Source organism: Micropterus dolomieu, linkage group LG13, assembly GCF_021292245.1.
Source record: "Micropterus dolomieu isolate WLL.071019.BEF.003 ecotype Adirondacks linkage group LG13, ASM2129224v1, whole genome shotgun sequence".
NCBI classification, from domain to species: domain Eukaryota; kingdom Metazoa; phylum Chordata; class Actinopteri; order Centrarchiformes; family Centrarchidae; genus Micropterus; species Micropterus dolomieu.
The window spans coordinates 24,258,040-24,277,631 of record NC_060162.1 but is presented as its reverse complement, the minus strand read 5'-3'; the positions used below and the strand labels follow the sequence as shown (position 1 = coordinate 24,277,631).

The window sequence follows — 19,592 nt, the reverse complement described above, 5'->3', positions numbered from 1 at the left end:
AGGTTGTTCCCCAAAATCTCGCAATACATGGCCCCGGCCATCCTCTCCTTAATACAGTGCAGTCGCCCTGTCCCGTGTGCAGAAAAACACCCCCAAAGCATGATGCTACCACCCCCATGCTTCACAGTAGGGATGGTGGTTCCTGGGATGGTACTCATCATTCTTCTTCCTCCAAACACGGTTAGTGGAATTATGACCAAAAAGTTCTATTTTGGTCTCATCTGACCACATGACTTTGTCCCATGACTCCTCTGAATCATCCAAATGGTCATTGGCAAACTGAAGACGGGCCTTGACATGTGCTGGTTTAAGCAAGGGAACCTTCCGTGCCATGCGTGATTTCAAACCATGACGTCTTAGTGTATTACCAACAGTAACCTTGGAAACGGTGGTCCCAGCTCTTTTCAGGTCATTGACCAGCTCCTCCCGTGTAGTTCTGGGCTGATTTCTCACCTTTCTTAGGATCATTGAGACCCCACGAGGTGAGATCTTGCATGGAGCCCCGGTCCGAGGCAGATTGACAGTCATGATTAGCTTCTTCCATTTTCTAACAGTGGACCTTTTTTCACCAAGCTGCTTGGCAATTTCCCCAAAGCCCTTTCCAGCCTTGTGGAGGTGTACAATTTTGTCTCTAGTGTCTTTGGACAGCTCTTTGGTCTTGGCCATGTTAGTAGTTGGATTCTTACTGATTGTATGGGGTGGACAGGTGTCTTTATGCAGCTAACAACCTCAAACAGGTGCATCTAATTTAGGATAATAAATGGAGTGGAGGTGGACATTTTGAAGGCAGACTAACAGGTCTTTGAGAGTCAGAATTCTAGCTGATAGACAGGTGTTCAAATACTTATTTGCAGCTGTATCATACAAATAAATAGTTAAAAAATCATACATTGTGATTTCTGGATTTTTTTTTTTTAGATTATGTCTCTGACAGTGGACATGCACCTACGATGACAATTTCAGACCCCTCCATGATTTCTAAGTGGGAGAACTTGCAAAATAGCAGGGGGTTCAAATACTTATTTTCCTCACTGTAAATGCCAATGCTAGCATAGGTTGCTGATATTTATCAGGTAAGCATGCTAACATTTGATAATTACCACTAAACACAAACTGAAATTTCAGTCTGGGCCAAAGTTGTGGACTCACTGACAAACAGCATGAGTACACTATATATCCCTAAAATATTGTTATTAAAGAATTGTGACCACAAGCTTAGTGAACTGAACAATTACTTAACGAGAATGAGAATGCAACTGTTGCAACTACAATTCCAGGTGCATGACAAAACAGGTTGTACAGTTTATTATCACAACTGTTTACACTATTTATACCAAACTAGAAAATATGTTGTTTGCTTGACATCATTCAAAAGGGAAACAAGAGAAGTAGACCACACACTGAATATTGCAAGCTGCCCCCAAACATCTTTTATTTAACAGTTCGACCTTTGAGGCCTTCATTCGTTAATGCTGCCTTTTGTCCTGCATGTGCATGCTGTCCACCTTATTGGATATATGACATCTCCACCATGCGCCTCCTTCAAACTGTGTCATTGACTCATCTCTGACCCAAAGTTCAGTGAAAGGATAGCCTTATCAGCGCACAAAATCAAATTAACTGTGCAGCCGTTCACTACCAGTTGAGGATCAATGTGAGGCATACCCATTGGTTTTACTTCCACTCTTTAGCTTTTAAAACCGGAGACCGTGCGCTGTGAAGCCTTCGGCAATCTATTTTGAGTTTTGTGAGTAAGTTCCACATATTGGCCCCTGAAAAACAGGGAGGATCCCAGTGACCGTGTAAAGGATCTAAGGAGCCCACCACATTAGCCATTGTTTGATTTAACCTTGATAGAAGAATGGGAAAACCATTTTATTCACAATGAGGTTCTTATCCAACATAGAGATATCCTCCATCCTGATACAGTTTCTGGGATCCTATCCTGCCTTTTGTCTTAGTTGTGGCTTTTCAGACACACCTGACCATCTACACACTTTCATTCAACAGTCCGGAGGTGAGCTTTTATGTATTAAACGCCCTAAATGCTCACACAATGACAGTTTGTATGCTGGATGTTTCGATCTCCACCCTGCTGGTCTCACCTTACTTATACAGTGTGTGCAGTTATAATAGTGTGAACCAGCTCATTCTTATCAGCAAACATGTTCTTGGATGGGACAAAACATTGTTAAAACGGCTGCACTGGTCTTCTGCGGATCTATTTGGGTGCTTGTTGATACAAACAAGTTTGGGAAATGTGTCTCCTCTCCCGTTCAGTTCCTATCAGTCAGCTAATCCAACCCTGATAGCACAGGGAGAGTTGCACTCACACGTACTCACACGCGGCTACAAAGGGCATACTACTGCAGCAGTGACTCACACCGTCTTGAGACATGAAGAGTAAACACAGATTTTCACATTTTGCACTGCACGCTGCCCACGTCGCAGCCAGAACTACGAGCAGCAACCACCTACTCTCGTGAACGAGTGTGCACAGTTCTATCAGTGTGTGATGATTGTAGCACTTGAAGCATTTCCACTCGAACACCGAACTGATTTGACCTCACATATGATGAGAAATCTGAAAACATTGGACCTGATTGCACTGCGTGGAATACAGCCACAGGGGTTTTCAGTAGGTGTGCTGAGGTGTAAGCGCCGGTGTGCACTGACCTTTTACAGAAACCACAATTTTGGGTCACTGACAGCCTAAAGGTCTGATATTTGGGTTAGAGCTGGAGTATAGGTTGTTTTGTGTGCCATCTTTGTTGTAAGCTAATTGAAGGTAATTTGCAGCCAAGGCGTGTCTTATTGGCAGTCAACAATTTACTTTTACAGTAATTACTGTGACGAATGTGCTTACGGGTATGATCGCTATACTGCACCAACATAAGCTAATGATTAATAAATATCCGGGCTCCGCTTCAACATTCAGTTAATTTCTTATGTGCAGTAGGAGAGGTGGTTTTTTGGTTTGTGTTTTTTAGTGATGTGTGCCTTAAAGTGTTGGTTGTCGTGGCATTCTTGTCCTCACAGAAGAAAAATCATTACAGTAAATAACAACAAAAATGTCTCTGTTTCTGCATTGCACAAGTATCCCAATCATTTCCAGAAAAAGATAAAGTTTTATCTTATCATTTGATATGGACAGGAGTGGCCTACTTGGGGTAATGTACTGTTGTGTTTTGGGAATTGATTTTATTTCCCCCCACAAATAAGCGACACCTCTCTCCTCATAGTCCGTATTTAAAGGGTCAAAAAGGTATGGGGGAAAAAACTACCTGAAAGAACTACCTGCAGACATTACTCGGGGCTTTAAAAGGGGTTCTGCCCATTGGGTTTTTCGTGTTAAAAGAATACTTTAAACTGTATTTTTTATCTACAGTTAATATTGCTAACACAGTGCCCTATGTAGTAGAGATGCAAATACAAAATGACCCATTATAAATGATCATGGGTCTGTTTTTGTTTTTCTTCATTGTGTAGTAAACGGCAACAAAAAGAGATTAAACCACAATCTCTCTTTCATTATTTGGTGTTGTGAGTAGGCGTCTCTGATGAAGCTACTCCAGTAGTTTCCCCCTGCTGGCAGTTTTTATGCTACAGATTTTCTAAAAAAAAAAGATTAACTCAGACTGTCAGAATATTCTTTTTAGCTTGTTTTGCTTGTGAAGCAGTAGAAGGTTGCTCGGCGAAAGAGTTTCTCACATCTTAAATGTAGGACACTATTTAAAAAAAAAGAAAAAAAGAAAAAATGGATAAAAGAAAGAACAGCCTTTTGAAATACGACAGGAATATCTTCTCCGTTTGATCATTAATGATGCACCCAGCACTTTGTTTCCCTAAATGAGGACCTCTAGTTCACACGAGTTATCCTAATTTACCAGCACAGCGGAGACATGCGCCTCATGTTCGTGTACATGTAGGCTGGTATCGCTCTCTTCAGGCGCTAATTCAGCTGCAGCTAAACTCCTCAGCCGGTTCATTGTGGCGGTGTTCTAATATTATCTACCTGGCAGGAGATTAGCTCTAATCAGGCACCTGGTCGGTCTCCTCCGAGCAGTGTTAGTCCTTTTAGAGGACTTTAACCTGCCATGTTGGGGACAGTGTTTTGGCAGAAAATTGTACTTCCGCCAGTCATCAGATGCTTTTCTACATATACTGTATATTAACAGGTGCACACCCAATACCAACATGACCATACACACCACACCCTATGCCACCTGGCCCCACTGAGATAAATATACAAACAGATTTTGAAGAGATGCACACCCAGTCAGATGCATGTCACATAACCGCTCATATGCTGCTACACCCTCACTTGCTAGCGAGAGCTGTGCTATTGTGTCACAGCTCCACTGTAACCCAGCCGCTTTCGAGTTCAGCCCTTCAGCACTGCCAGGGAACTCGCCCTCTCTGTGTGTGTGTGTGTGTGTGTGTGTGTGTGTGTGTGTGTGTGTGTGTGTACAGTGTGCGAGTTTGTCCATTCAGTAGGAACCACTTTTCACCAAACGAGGACACGCCATGCTGAGTGGCCTGGAAAAAAATCCTGGAACCGCTCCCATCTCGCTTATTGGCCGAGGCACACTCATGAAGACATAATCTCATCTGCTGGCTCTCTTCTTTCTCTCTCCTTCACTTCTTTTTGCCCGACTTCCCCGCGTCCCTTTGTGCCTCATGCGCAACATGCAAACAACGAAAACCAGGGCTGATGAAACTGGCGTGAAAGGAACGCGTGGAGTGAATTTCAGCAGAAACATTATTTACTTAGCTCGGTGTCTTCCCCTGTCTGATGTCTCAGTCTGGTTGTGTCAAAGCCACTGCTCCCGACTCTGCAGACATCCACAGCTTTAACAAGTCGGTTTCATTTTGTATTCAGTCTCAAAGCTCCTCTTTTTTTGTACCAGAGCAAGCAAAAAAATGTACCATACTGAAAAACTAGCGGCTAGGAAAAAAGCAAACTCAAGACACAAATTAAAACCTCTTGCAGTGTGGCTTTGTCTTGCACAATATGCCACATGTTTCACATGACACCAATATAAAAAGTACCTTAGACTAAGAGAAACACTTACAGGATTTTAGGATTTTATTAATCACCTCCTTCCAAAACTCTCAAATCACAGTTTTCTTTACTCATGCTAAAACATAAATACATAAATCATATATTGAAATGATGAGTGATATGTTTTATATAGAAGTGTTATCTGTTTATTTAAACCGTTTTAACCCACAGCAATACTTGCAGGACACTGTTTGTGTGAGTGCCCTGTGGTGAATGAGAAGGACAGCAGGGCTGAGTCGGGCCCCTGTTGGCCCGTCCCACAGCCTGAGGACAGAAGACGAATCACTTCTGCCTCCATGATGCAGGCTTTTATCATGGAGATGAAAAAGACCCACAACTGAAGCTTAAACATGAGCAGCAGCAGGCTGGGAGAGCGCCCTCACAAATGAAGGTCAAAGCTCAAGTTACCCCCAAAATATTTTTGTCTCTCACTCTTTTCTGCCAGCGCTGCAGCTAAACCGCTAAAATGTTAAGTCACAGAGAGGAGTCTCATCTAACGAGTCTCATGTGAGGAGAGTGGTGGTAGACCAGACGAAAAGAAAAGTGAAAGACGGTGAGAGAGGAAGTGAGCCCGGCAGCTAGCCTGATTTATTGATAGACTCGCTTTTGGCATCCAGGGACTTCCTTTGAGACAGGATGCCAGTTTGGCAAGAAAATGCTTTTTGTGGTGTGAGATTAACACAAGATCTTTTTTGGGGGCTAAAAATAGGTGATGCCTGGGACTGAGGGCCCTTTCAGACATGGTAATAGCGTCAGAGCCTGTATCTATACACAGGATTGAAATATTTTGTGCCGGGGCCGTCCTTTGAGTATAACACCTCTAACGTCTGACATGCACTTCCTGTGTTCTTCTTCTTCTATCTCCTCACAATTCTCTTGTATTGATTGCACTATTCGTTAACTCTTACTTTTTCCCAAAGTATTTATCCCATTGATGCCGTACGCAGTAATTGCTCTTACTGCTATTTATTGTCACCTGTTGATCTCTTACTTTACTGATGCGTTGTTCCTCAAATGTAAGTCGATTTGGATGAAAGCGTCTGCCAAATGAGTAAATGTAATGTAGCTGTAGCTGAACATTGTGACATTGTGGGTAAGAATCAAAAGCCACACACTAAACATTAAAGTGCGTAACATTCAGTAACATTAATGAATAATCGGAAAGGTTAAAGTTGTAAAGACTCCTTATTTTGTTCACACTGCTGCCTGACATGAATACCAATGTGAAAGCAAAATAATAAGGCCTCCTTACCGACGTCATTATCTCAACAGATTTAATTGTTTTATGTGCTTTTTGTATCAGCCCTAATCAGATACCAAGAACTATTAACTATTAAAAAAAAATGATTACGAAGGTCCAGTGGAGGAAATGATTTATGTCCAGAAATTGTGAACAATCTGTCATTAATCCTCAAATGTTAAGGCTAAAGAGAAATTTGTGAGGGATTAAAGGTGGTGTCCCTCAGATCTTTGTCCTGAATCTGTTGACTCCATCAATAAACCCACAGCCTTCATTTAGAGGCCGTCATACTCGATATATAGACCCTCATCTCTAATCTTCAGGTTGTTCTGAATCTATAGATCTTTAACCATAATCTTGTTCATTTGGAGACCCTTATCCTGAACCTCCTGACTCTCCAACATCTAGAGAATCCATAGTCCATCATTTCCCTCGCACTGCGCTATAGATCCTCATCTGGAATCTGTAGACACTTGCCATCTTGAGACTTTCATCCTCAGTCTATACATTCTCATGCTGAGTCTAGGTATGTCAGACTTCACCATAATTACAGAGGATAGACCATTAAGAAGCAACAAAGGATATGGAACAAGGGTGACATTTTGAAATTTAGGGTTAAGTGTGATCCCTGACTGGCCTTAAGTCGGAGGTGCTGTTGCTGGCTTGTGGCCTTGTGATGGAGATTAGGGCAGATTTGGATCACGGCCTGCAGAGTAGATGGAGCCAGGTTCAGCACGTTAAGAGCAGTCAGCTGATAAACCTGCTGTTACACGTGTGGTTGCAATGCAAACGTGTTTTCAGAATACATGAATGGTAACTTGTTAGAAGCCATTTGTAGGCTTTCTGTCATTCTAGATTTATATCCATCAGGTGTGTGAGTGCCAAAAGAGAAGTGAAGGCTGGACTACAAAGTGAAATCATACTGATGGAAAAGTATACTTTTTCTTATCGTAAGGTGCCTGAAGAAAGTGAATTCCTCCGAAACAGCCACATAAGTTATATCCTGACATTTTTTACTGAAGCAGTAACGTCTCGTAGAACCTGTCAAAATCATCTTCTAAAGGGGCAAGATGTCTCCTTTGAGAATAAATGCCAGTCGGTATGCTCACTGACAGCTGAAACCGCTGACGTCTCAGGTCGCAGAGTTGCCATTCATGTTGGATCACATGGTGCAGCAAAGAGCGAGGACCCGTCTCACCCCACGGATCCATGTTTGCGGACCACTGAAGCGTTGCCAAACAGACATGTCTTACAGCGAACGCTCCGAGACGATCAATCACAGGCCTCAAGCTCCTGCAAGGCTGCCACCTGTCCCACTTAGAGGACACGCAAAGTATAGTACTTGCAGCCACAGACGGGCCTGAACCAACTGCAGCTGGCCCTCCAAGAATCCCAATTAGAAGCTCAGTTGAATAAGTTATGAGGAAGTTGATTTGTGTTGCGCTAAACTGGTATTACCGGTGTGATAGCAAAGGGCTGAGGCGCATGAAAATGTTCAGTATAGATGGTTTAATTACAGAGCCATAAGGAAGTAATAAGCTGTTAATGTTTATTATGCTCATAAAAGGCAGCGGCCCTGAGGGAGAGTGATGTCAGTGTTATGTTAAAGTTTGTGCTTTGAAATGAGAAGCCATGCAGTACTTAAAAATCTTGGCTGATGCCTGTAAAGTTTGGCCTACCGGACAATTCTGCAAGCAAACAGTCAACAGTGGGTGGTTTGTTTTCTCTGTAAACACATCTGGCTTGAGAACAAAGAGCTGGTCTGCAGAAGCCATACAAGTGGCTGCCTAGGGCCCCTCAGTTACAAGGGCCAACGAAACAAATTGAAAATGTTAGCGCGGACTCCGGCATTCTTATTTTTTTCATTCATTTTTCTGTAATTATCAAAAACATCATTTAAGCATTCAAAGATAGATACTCTGTTTTTATTAGAGTGGCCCCAAATAGAAGAAAATGGAGATGAGAGAGAATTTTGGGATTTAAAAAATCAAGTTATTTGGGTTGATCATGAAATTTGACAAAAACAAAATCTCACCTAGAGATCCACTTAGTTTAGAGTTAGAGTTTTCAAATTTCAACGTACGTCCTTAATCAGTGGATGGAGTTTGCTCAGTTGTTGTAAACTTTTGCATGCATCACAAAGGCCCTGTGGAAACTGACCACAGTGGCTAATGAGGTGTGCAAAGCGGCCTTTGAGGCCAGTAGATCCCATCAGGAAACTATCATCAAAGCTGGCTCCAAATCATGACATGGCACCTGCCCAAGTTTACCAAGCACAACCAGAATTTACTGGCGTTTGGCTGGTGACTAGTGTTTCTCTCTTTATATGGTGCCAGTGAAGTGAAAATAAAATATGGAGGCAGGGGAAATCAGCAGTCAGTTTACCCATTGGTGCTATTTGTGTTGTTCTCTCAGTGCTATTTTTAAATAAGATTAAATTAATTAATTAAGAAGAACACTCAGGACAGAAAACAACAATTAGGACAGAAAAAAATACAATATTGACAGATCAAGCAGTTAAAATTGAACTATTCAGTAACAAGTCAAAGATAACAACAGATAATCGGCTGTTATAACGTTTCTGTCTATGTCTGTTGCAGCTCACGATCTCTTTCAATGAGTCCAGTCTCAAGAGCACGTACGAGTATCCGTCAGAGAGCAGCGTGTGGGACAGCGGGGAGGAGGACGAGGAGGCGATACAAGGCGGGAAGGTGGCTGACGAACAGCCAAGCATGGTGGGACGCATTCACATCCCTCGACCCAGTTTCACCGGCTCGGCCACGCACACGACCAACAGCAACGGTGAGAGACAACGTGAAATGTGACGGAGGGGAGAAAGATGGTTCATTTTATGTTTCTGTGGTGGACGTGCAGGTTAGACGTCCAAATTTTAACCCCACTAGCAGCATTACTCTTATCTTTTGTCCAGCACTTTGGTCCAGACATCAGCTTATTCATGGTCCCCAAAGGATGGTCCATAATGATGATGAACACATATGCTCCTCAGAGGATGAGCCCTTTACATTTATAAATGTCACAAAAGTGTGTTTGAAGGAGAGATTTGCACGCAGCGAAACAGCACCATATAGTGTACTTTTATTTCGACGAGGGCATGGATTTTATGTAGGAAGCACCGTGATGAACAAATTGTGTGTATGATACATAAATGGGAACAAGTATTGAACTGTATCCAGTGCTATTTTGGTCTACACTATTAAAAAAGAAATCCTCCAGTTCTTTGGAGCTGACGTGAAGATCCTTTATTCACTGCATTTCAGCACTTCTCATGATGGGCCATTGATAACGGTAGACATGGGGGCGTTGCGGGTCTTGGAAGAGGGGGACAGGGATAAGAGAGGATTTTCTGACTGCATTATCGCATTATTATTTTAATTCTAATGGGTTTACATATGGCAGCCCATCCCTTAGACCTGCCTTGTAAAGCCGTTAACGTATAACTTAAGCTGAGGCTGAGTCACAGAGGCTGTTGAGTTCATTTTTGAGCCTACTTCTGTGGTATTTTAAACGACTTTGTGTCCACCAACCCTTTTCATCGAGCGTCAGAGTTTCTCTTTCCCACTTTGTGTTGAACAATTATTAATAAAATGCACATAACACTGCTGTTTTCCCTTCTTTGAACTTAAAAGGAGTGGCATTAGACTAAATATGAAGGGCCTGTGCAGCTGCCTTTTTGAATAATATGGTTTTCAGGACATAAAACAAATCGGACAAAGAATTTGTCCAGAAGGGAATTTATAATGAGATGTCATGAAATAAATGAAGAATCTAAATTGTTGCAGGGCCTAAAAACAATTGTGTATAAATGGTTGCTGAGAAACTTTGGTATATAATAGAAAGGGACACAGGACACGTTTAAAGGAGAGACAATTTGATTAAAGCTAAAGAAGTTTTTTTATTTTCGTGTGAAAACTACAAAGGTGTGTGATCAGGTCAGTGCTTCTGATTATATCAGCATGGTGCAAGGAGAGACAACAGTAAATATGATGACAGAGACCCCTACTGGACAAATTGTTAACTAGATTAAACAAAGTGTGTGTTGGACTAAAGAGTTTTCATTTTGACTTCATCAGCTCAGATTTTACTACTTAAAACATTAAAACAAGTAACATCTTATAAATCATTGCTGGGTTTTGCATGCTGTTTTAATATATCCTGTCTCATTGACATGTATCTTTTTTTGCTCAAAGGGAAAGGTACAAAATTCATCAGTGGCAACAAGAGATGGAGAAAAAAAAGGTTATTAACTCTTTATTAACACATCTTGTCTTCTTATTGTCTGCAGACCTTTCCAGCTACGTTCCCAAGCACTCGGTGGACTTCAGCGCCTGGCAGGAGCACAAACATGATGACGGCGTTTACCAGGAGGACACCACTTCCCAGCAGACACAGATGACAGAGGAAGTCATGGTGAGGGGGAACTCATCCGTTCATCAAAAAGCTGCTCAGTTTTCAGATTTAGAGTCGAGAACCAGGTCACGCCTCCTCTCCGCTAGGTCCCAGTTTAAATTTCCAGTCGTCACTCTGTGGAGTTTGCATCCTCTCAGTCTTTGTGTTAGAACTAGGGGGGAAAAGCAGATCACAATTACTGATTGTGGATTGTTCCTTTTTAAATGTGCAGTTTTAGGTTTTGAAATCATTTTGTAATATTGTTCAGTGATAAAAGTGGTGTTCATTTTCATCCTAAACAGCAGGAAAAGGGTCTTAAAAATGTCACATTTCCTCCTTAAAAGGACAGCGGGAATTCATTAAGCACAAAATTACCCTATTTTACTGCAAAACATAATTTTTTACACAATTCATACATCTACTATTTTAGAAGACTGAATTGATAAATCCGTCTCCCACAATAATAATCCTTTCCTGTCCCAATCCTGGAAGAATGACTCCCACACCATCCCGTTTCAGATAAAAGAAAAAATCCAAAAATAGCATTCACCCATATTAGAAATGCATATTTACATACAAAAAACGGACATATGATTCCCGTCCCACCTACTACTGTTGACTTTTTTTCCTGTCCCGTCCCAGTCCCGTGACAAACCCATCTATTATCTGTTCCCACTTATCCGTGCAGGGTTGTGGGGGGGCTGGAGCAAATCCCAGCTGACAGTGGGCGAGAGGCGGGGTAAACCCGGGACAGGTCGCCAGTCCATCACAGAGCATATAGAAACAAACAATCACATTCACACTTTATGCAATTTAGAGTCACCAATTAACTGTCTCTTTGGACGGTGGGAGGAAGCCGGAGCACCCAGAGATAACCCACGCAGACACGGGGAGAACATGCAAAGTCCACACAGAAAGGCCGGGGATGACCGGGGTTCCAGTCCCGTGACAAATAGTGAAATTGACTCCCATCGCGCGGGAGACCCACAGGATTCCCGGAAAAATGTCAGCCTTCAGCGCAAAGTCACAATTATAAGCTTTCGGTGACTACAGTACACAGGAAGTGTAGCACACAGCCTATTCATACGTGAATGGCTGAAAAGTTAAATCACAAGTATACATGCGTAGGAATATATTGCCAAAAACAAATAAAATAAATAATTATCAAGGCAAAAACATGAGACAGAGGAAAATATGTCTATATGATGTTTATTTTTAACATTTAAACTTCATTCTTTTGTCCTCAGCTCACACCGGCAGACAGCTCCTCCCTGTCTGACTACAGCAGCGAGCCCGCTCTCTACTTCTGATCAGTCGGACCAATCGGCCTGTACAGTAGCATCACACCTGTGGGACCAGACTACAGCCAGAGCCCAGCGAGGTCTGCCACACCTGGGCCTGAACTGCCTCCAGCTCTACACTCCAGCTGTCTCTTCAAGCACATCTTCCTCATCAGACAGGAAACACAGTGGTTTTTGCTTTTGTTTTTTGCTGATGTCCTGCCACGGTACCACTACACACCACGTTTCAGCTTTTTGCCAGGTGGCTGGATTCCCACCTTCTTCCCAACCTGACGCAACAAATCCAAAAAGCAGCTGGACTGTCTTTCCCCTACGGTCCTGCACAGTTGATCTGTCAGCGTCCCGCCTTCCTCATCCTCAGTAAAGAAATGTCCGACAGAATCAAATCCATTGTCGAACTCTAGAGAAACGTCCGTCTTCCTCTCCGGACCGTGGAGGAAGTTTGCCGGCTTCACGTCCGTCCTGTGATTCGCTGCTTCCGAGTCTCCGTCTCAACTCCCAACATGCGCTCCAGGTTTTGTTTTGGGAGATGTTGACAAGCGAAGAAGCTGCAAAGCGAGTGACCAAATTCCTTAAAAAGAACAGGAAGCCACCAGTGCCCATGTGTAGGAAACGCCACGGTGACAGAGGTTCAGTGTTAGCATGGATGCATCCGCTTGTGTAGATCGCTGGCACACTCATACACAAAAACAAAAAAAAATGGTGAAAGGGTGCCACAATTGTAGTTTATTTTGTCTTTTTTGTTTTTGTACCTGCATGTTTTAATTTCAGCCAACAGCTTTGTTGGTTCTCCTTTACTGTAAAGCTTCTGTATGCCTTTTAGCTTTCGTACGTTTTCCGGCGCACTCTGCTGTATTGAAGCTGCTCTGCGATTGGAAGAAGAGTCTTAACGGCAAGCAAACTTCAACACACTTCCCTTCTTTGTGGCAAGGGAGGGGGAAATATGCACCCCAGGGAAGATTTCTGTCAATCAGCAGCCACTCTTGATTTCTGACTGAACGCTTGAAAAAGTGACCTTGGCCAATAATGTCTGTATGTCCGTACTGCTGGTGACAAAGTCATACTGTAGAATGTTTCTGTATATCCTCTATTAAGGTATCTGTGTCACATTTATCAAAAGCTGTCAGACCTCCTGGCACCTTTTTTCTGGCTCCTCTCGTGTATTTATTCCTGCTTAAAGTTGAAGTTTGCATGTCTGAGACCTGCTCATGTACAATAGACATTTTTGTAAAGACATAGTTGCTGGTGTGGAAGGAACCGGATTGGTGCAAACAGCCCCACCGGACGTTTTTGTTGTTGTTGTTTTTTCCAGTCGGACCTCATGCACTTTCACATTCCACAAAGAAAGAAGCCAGTCCACTGAAGTAATGAAGGCAACGATGAGTATGATCATTTGTGATACGGCATGTTTGTGAGCGCGAATGCAAGATTGTGTGTGTTTGAAAGAATATGTAATGATTTTTTTTAATTAAGATTGTTTTATATACAAGAATGCAGCAAGTTTCGAGATTATTATTTTTTAACTCATAATGCCAACGGATTAAAGTGTTTCTGTAACGGCCTCCCGTTCATTCTTTACGCACCCAGGATCGACCCTTCGGCCAGTATTGTTGTACAGTTTCCACCATGTTTTCATTAGGTACAAAGATGTATTTCTTACTTCTGTAATTTTTTTTATTTCTTCAATCAGATGCAATTTGTTCAGTGCTCAAGGCTGGATTTTGCTGTTAGTGTGTGAGACATTTGTCTTTGTCTGATGAGTTTAGGAAAGATCCGTTTCGTCTGGAGTCTTGGATGTTAAATGTGTTTGTACTGTCATGCATTTAGCTTTGTTTTGCATCTCATGAGAAGGAACAGAGTACGCGACAAGAGGAAATGTACACTTAAAAGAACAAGAAGTCCAGCTGAAGAGTTATGTTTCAAAAAGCCACTATCGACACCTGTTATTATACAACCACTGATTGTATGTCAGATATGTTAGATGAATAAGAACTGAGCCCCTGGTTGGCAGAATACGTATGTGACATTACAGATTAATTTTGTTTTTTTATTGGAATCAAAATGAATGAATAATGTTTTGGAATAGGACTCTTCAATTGTACATGATGAATGCACTGCCAATGAATGCCATGTCCACTCCCCCCCCCCACACACATTAGAAGTCTTATGATTGTCGGCCTTGTTGCTGTGACAAACTGTAGCCCACATGTAATTTCCACACTGGTCCAGGGCTTCATCTTGGTCAAGGGGTTACCACTAAAATCCTTCTTTTCAGTTATTGGCCAGTTTAGTACAAATCAAATACACTGCATTTATGCTTACTTATTATTGCTAATCCATTGGTTTCTACTCAATTTTATATGGTATGAAAATCAAGACTTAATATATAGCTTGAAAGACATCACAGTGAACATCAGGTCCCATTATTGTTGCATCATAAGGCAGTAGGGCTGGGTATAATTTGAAATATCTGTTTCCATACCAACATTATACCTTTTTTGATACATTTTTATGGGAAAATCTAAATCTTATATTTGAAATGGATCTGCATGTAAACTAAACTACATCATCATACATTACTATGTAGGGTAACTAGAATGTAACTAACACATACTAATAGACTTGATGTTCACTGTGATCGATTACAATACTCGAGCAAGTTTCAAGATTCTAGTAATAGATTTTCATACCATGAGGAAATTAATGTGACCAAAACACAGAACTGTAGTGTATGCATTTGAAAACAGTCAATGTGACTGATACACTTGATTTGTAATTAATGGGCTAAAACTGCTGCCTTTCAACGACCAAACGATTACTGTTTGTGGGAATCTTGAACGCTGTCTTTCTGTGAACTGCAGGCCCAAAAAGGTAGAGTGAACTGTGGGAATCTCCGCTGATCGTCTAAAATGACACCAGCAAGACTTTTCTGATGGCCATTGCTGGGACATGGATACACACAACTTGACTTCTGAAGTGTACATGCGGTCTCTCACCGCTGTCTTTTCCCTATCTGTCTACTCCTGTTGCAAAGTTAGCAGTTTGTGTTCACATTGTAGCGACTCTGGTAGAATCTCCATCTTGTTCCCCTCTTACTTTTCCCCTCGTCTGTAAATCGACATCACAGCAGATGTTCTTACTGTAAAGTTATTGTCAATGATTTGGGCAAATAATAAAAAAGCTAGGTGATGTCATAACTTGTACAAATGAAAGCTCAATAAATAGAAGACTTGAACAAATGTAAATGCAGTATATGTGTCATTTCCATCCTGAGAAAACAGGGGGGGTTTTTTGCATACAAGGAATTTGTTTTGGTATTTTCCATCCATAAAAATAAACAGTCGAGATTTGATACTAAGCAAGTGAAATCTGATTTAAAAATTAGAGATTTTGGAAAATCTGAAATTTTCTGGACAAACACAAGTCTGTTTCTACAGGGTATGTGGCTCTAGAAAATAAAACAAGTAAAATCAAGTCTGTTCGGAGTGATAAGAACACATTTATTAGAATAAGGTACTTATAATAAATCAGTCAAATATATTACAAATAGTCCAGAGTGGAGTATAAACTGTTAAGTGCAGTGTCAAGTGTGCTCGTCAATACGAGAGAGTTCAGTGACCTTTCACTGCCATTAGTGCTCCTTCCTCCGGGGCTCTGTGGCTTTACTGAGGTTTCCTGCCTCCTGCTTCAGAACGCTCAGAAGAGACTGGGAACTCTCTAAAATCTATAGGTGGAGGAAAAAAAAAAAAAGAAATCACATTAAATATACTGTAGATACTTAAGAGAAGAAGAAGTAAAACATTACCTAGTATAGCTGACAATGTGGTATATAGTGTAAAAGTCATTTAAAAAAGGGGGTCAGGCACTGCTGACTGTTGTTTTTTAATAAGAGCAGCTTTGGAGCATTTGTTTGCAGTGATTAGTGTGCGAGCTCAGGGAGTCCAGCATCAATAAGTGGGATGTGCCTGTTTGAGATGAGACTGCTGCAGAAGGACAACATGATCACTGCGTCACTGACTACCAAGTAAAAACCACAGAGGAAAAAAAAAATTGCTGGTGCACGAAAAGGCAGCAGAGTCCGTTCATTAGCCTGTTAACACTCGGTGAAATATGCCACATTCCTACGGAAGCCCAGCATTCATGAAGGAGTGTGGTGGCGATATAACAAGCATCTGTGCAAATATCCCCAAAACAGCTTCATTTAGAGTCAAAGTTCTTTCATTATTTTAATGGTCTTCTGCTGTAAAAATGGGAAATTATGCAACTTTTTAATCATTTTACTCAAAAACCTATTTTTGCAAACTCGAAAAACTCCATTTGGCCAATCGAATCGAAACATTGGCAGGATCTTTTCTTCTTTGTAAAACAAAATTGGCTGAAGCTATTGCAACCACCTTGGAGTGCCTGTTCAGATGCTCAGTCAACGCTTCACATGATTCCTACATGAATCATGTGCCTTGACGTGCCCCCATCTAGCGCTGTTCCAATCTTTTCACCTCATCATTGTCTTTTACAAGCTATAAGCAAAATTATACTGCTATATTATCCATCATACTTCAGTTAGGAGGCTCATATTAATGTTTAAACCAGTTATTTCATCATTTTTTTTTTTTTTTTTTTTACTTTTGACCAGCATCATCCAACAAACGCATAAAAGTTGTAAAAGTAAAAACATCATGAGCACGTGATAGTAGACAACCGACAACATAAAAATAAGTTTGTTTTTAAAGACCTTATTTCCCTCAACTTTAAAAAACTTAAATATACTTAAAATATTTCTGCTGGTTCCTCACACAATTAGGATTTTCTGAGACTAGATAAAAGTGAAAGATTAAACACTCCAGTTTTCAGTAAGAAAAAAATATTTCCTAATATTTTTCCAAGGGAAAATAAAGGCTTTTAAAACTTTTTTTGTCTTAGATTCAACCCCTTTCATTAACTTGTCAAGTGAGGTCTTATTGATTCTACATTTCCTGGAAACTAAAAAACCTCTAACCTATTTTTCTGTCATAAGTAAAGCATTTTGGGCACATCAGTGAACAAAAATGGTCCAAAATGTGTCCCATAATTCCCATAGTTCAATGTTGCTGGATAATAATATTTTAGACAGTCAACACACGCAAACCTTGGTGTATGCAGCCTCGGTCTCTGCGATGGTGCGGTCGAAAGTGGCGCGGGCAGCGAGTCTTTGTGCCAGGCTCTCATTGACTCTGCTCAGCTTCTCTGAGAGGATGCGGATGTCGTGCTGCAGTCGATCCTTCTCCTCTTCCTCCTGCTTGATCTGCCGGTTCAACTCCTCCCGCTTAGAGCACAGGTCTTCAATACCTGACGGAGATGAGAAGGTTTATTAAAGCAGAACCTCAATGGATCAGCTTAGGGTTGTTAGAAAACAGAAAACTGTATTTAAGCACATTTCCAAATCACTAAAAAGATTTAAAAAATAATTTTAGCAGCGGTGAAACGGCAAGTCAGAATAACAAAGTTAAATCAACTAAATCAATTTGTTAATTGTAAAGCAAAAATGACATAACAGGTTTTGGACTGCTGGTCAGACAAAACAAGCAATTTTAAGACATTACATGAGGCCCTAGGAAACTGAATATTAGGCTAGATGATTTATCAAAATAAATAAGTGGAACATTTATTGATTATTTGAAGAGTGTAATTGTTAATTGCAGCTCTAGCACAGTGAAAAATCATTTTATTTATAAACTGAGGTAAGTGTTAAATGGCTTTAATTTGCTGTAAAAAGCCAGAATGCACATGTCACTGAATCACTCAAATGTGTAGTATAATACTACGAATGAAATAAAGAAATTAAAAACAATCCTGCAAACAACAGACGTTTGGCATATTGTGATGTGTGTGTGCCTGCAGAACATATCTGAACAAAAAGATTTGCTGTGTATCTGAAGGAATTCTTGATGAGGTAATTAACTACATACAGCTGTAGGCCAGTTTAGTTTTATCTACTCATAAAGTAGAATCCAACCTGCCAGACCCGCGACGACCAACAGATGTTTTGCTGAGAGAACACCGTTAAATCAAGTGTAGGTATTAAAAGATAAAAAGATGTCACTCTTGTGGTCTGCAGAGGGTTAAAGGCTGATTTCCAGGTGATAGACGGCATAATCTGTCTAGGTTAATCAGATTGTACACTAGTATCCTGTTTGCTGGTCAAAGTAGCTGGAAGGTTAAGAACTAATTTTGAACAGTTAGCCAACTTACAAGCAGAACATCACAGGTGTAAGTTACCATCTGTCAGACTCACCATCTGTTTCGAAAACACTAGAAAGTGAGTACGTGTCGAGACAGAGAACGTTAACCGTTAACGTTATAACGTTATCCAAAACCTATTCCCGACAAGAGGAAAACATGTAACTTTATGTTCTCTATTATACTTTAACGTTAGACAAGTTAGAAATTAAGTATTTTTGTGGTCAAACGGGAAAACACCCCACCGCCAAAACGGTCACCTGCAGTTCATTTAACCACTAACGTTAGTGTCACACTATTTTCTAAAGACCCCTAATCCATCAACTTAGCATGAAAACATGTCACCTACACTTGACGAGCTCATTGTTGTAGGTCTGCAGAGCAGCAGCTTGTTGGGTCATGTTGGATTTTAGCGAACGTCCGCCTAACGTTAATTATAACGTTCAACCGGGGCTCGACACCGCTTAAGCTAGCTAACGTTACTTGTTTCCTATATTCTCTCGGCCGGCTAGCTTGTCATCTGTCTCGCTGAGCTAAGCACGCCGGGGCTCAGGCATGTAAACAAAGATACAAGCGCCTCTCCTCGGAAATGTGTTGGTTTTAGACGAAGTGCTGGTGCATGGCGGGTTTCCCGGACAACTGAACCAAAGATACTACCGGATACGACGCGGACCTACCGACTACTTCTTCTTTTCGTTTTATGGCAGATTGCAACCATGACTTTTGAAGGTGCATACCGCCACCTACTGTATCGGAGTATGTAGCATGAACTATGTCGGGACTAGTTTATATCGTCAAAATAGATAGAAAACAAAACAAACAAACAAAAAAACTAAATCCTATTATAGTAGTATACTTTATTGTCCTCGAAAGGAAATTTGTTTTGGACTGCATGGTTGCTGCATGTACATAGAAATATACAATATACAAGTATAAAAAGTATAAAAAGAGGAAAGACAATTAATTTACAAATTTAAAATTAATAAGATAGACTGTTATTCAACATACGTGTAGACACAGGAACAAAAGAATTTTTATACCGGTTTAGTTTGCACAGTGGAACTCTATATCTTCTGCCGGAGGGGAGCAATTCATACTGAGAGTGCAGAAAGTGAGTTTGGTCCCCCACAATTTTCTGCACCTGATTTAAAGTGCTATTCTCAAATAACTGTTGGAGATTCAAAGATTCCTCATTTCCAACTGTTTTAAGTGCTGTCAACACCAGATGTGACAATTTGGATTTTAGCTGTATAGATAGGTTCCCAAACCATACTGTAACACCATACTTAACAATACTTTCTAAAACAGCCTTGTAGAACAGCATCATAATTTTCTTATTCACCCCATAAAAACGTAATCTACG

At 41.0% G+C, this 19,592-nt stretch overlaps 2 protein-coding genes across 3 annotated transcripts in view; one reads left to right on the top strand and one right to left on the bottom strand.

Moving 5' to 3' along the window:
- The window catches only part of tprn (taperin), a 27,736-nt gene extending 12,478 nt beyond the window's left edge, over positions 1-15,258 (top strand). The window contains exons 2-4 of the mRNA XM_046066292.1: positions 8,906-9,107; positions 10,609-10,733; positions 11,960-15,258. Of these exons, the coding sequence (XP_045922248.1) occupies positions 8,906-9,107; positions 10,609-10,733; positions 11,960-12,022 (390 nt within the window). The 3' untranslated portion in view covers positions 12,023-15,258. The remainder of the gene's footprint in view (positions 1-8,905; positions 9,108-10,608; positions 10,734-11,959) is intronic.
- On the bottom strand, positions 10,199-18,911 carry ssna1 (Sjogren syndrome nuclear autoantigen 1). Of its 2 annotated transcripts, XM_046066295.1 has the most exons (4): positions 18,579-18,911; positions 17,139-17,338; positions 15,633-15,737; positions 10,199-10,884 (listed from the first exon to the last, which is right to left on the bottom strand). In XM_046066295.1, exons 1-3 carry the CDS (start codon positions 18,628-18,630, stop codon positions 15,645-15,647), a joined length of 345 nt encoding a protein of 114 aa, XP_045922251.1. In that variant the 5' UTR covers positions 18,631-18,911; the 3' UTR covers positions 10,199-10,884; positions 15,633-15,644. The 2 variants fall into 2 exon arrangements, with proteins under 2 accessions (XP_045922251.1, XP_045922250.1); XM_046066294.1 differs by lacking the exon at positions 10,199-10,884 and having other exon boundaries at positions 15,493-15,737; positions 18,579-18,910.
- Between the last annotated feature and the right edge of the window lie 681 nt (positions 18,912-19,592).

Coding starts and splice junctions, on each gene's coding strand:
- ssna1 (XM_046066295.1), bottom strand. CDS start 18,630: ATGACCCAACAAGCTGCTGCTCTGCAGACCTACAACAATGAGCTCGTC. Junction 17,339..18,578: donor CAACAATGAGCTCGTCAAGT/GTAGGTGACATG, acceptor CATCTCCGTCAG/GTATTGAAGACCTGTGCTCT. Junction 15,738..17,138: donor CCGAGGCTGCATACACCAAG/GTTTGCGTGTGT, acceptor CTCCACCTATAG/ATTTTAGAGAGTTCCCAGTC.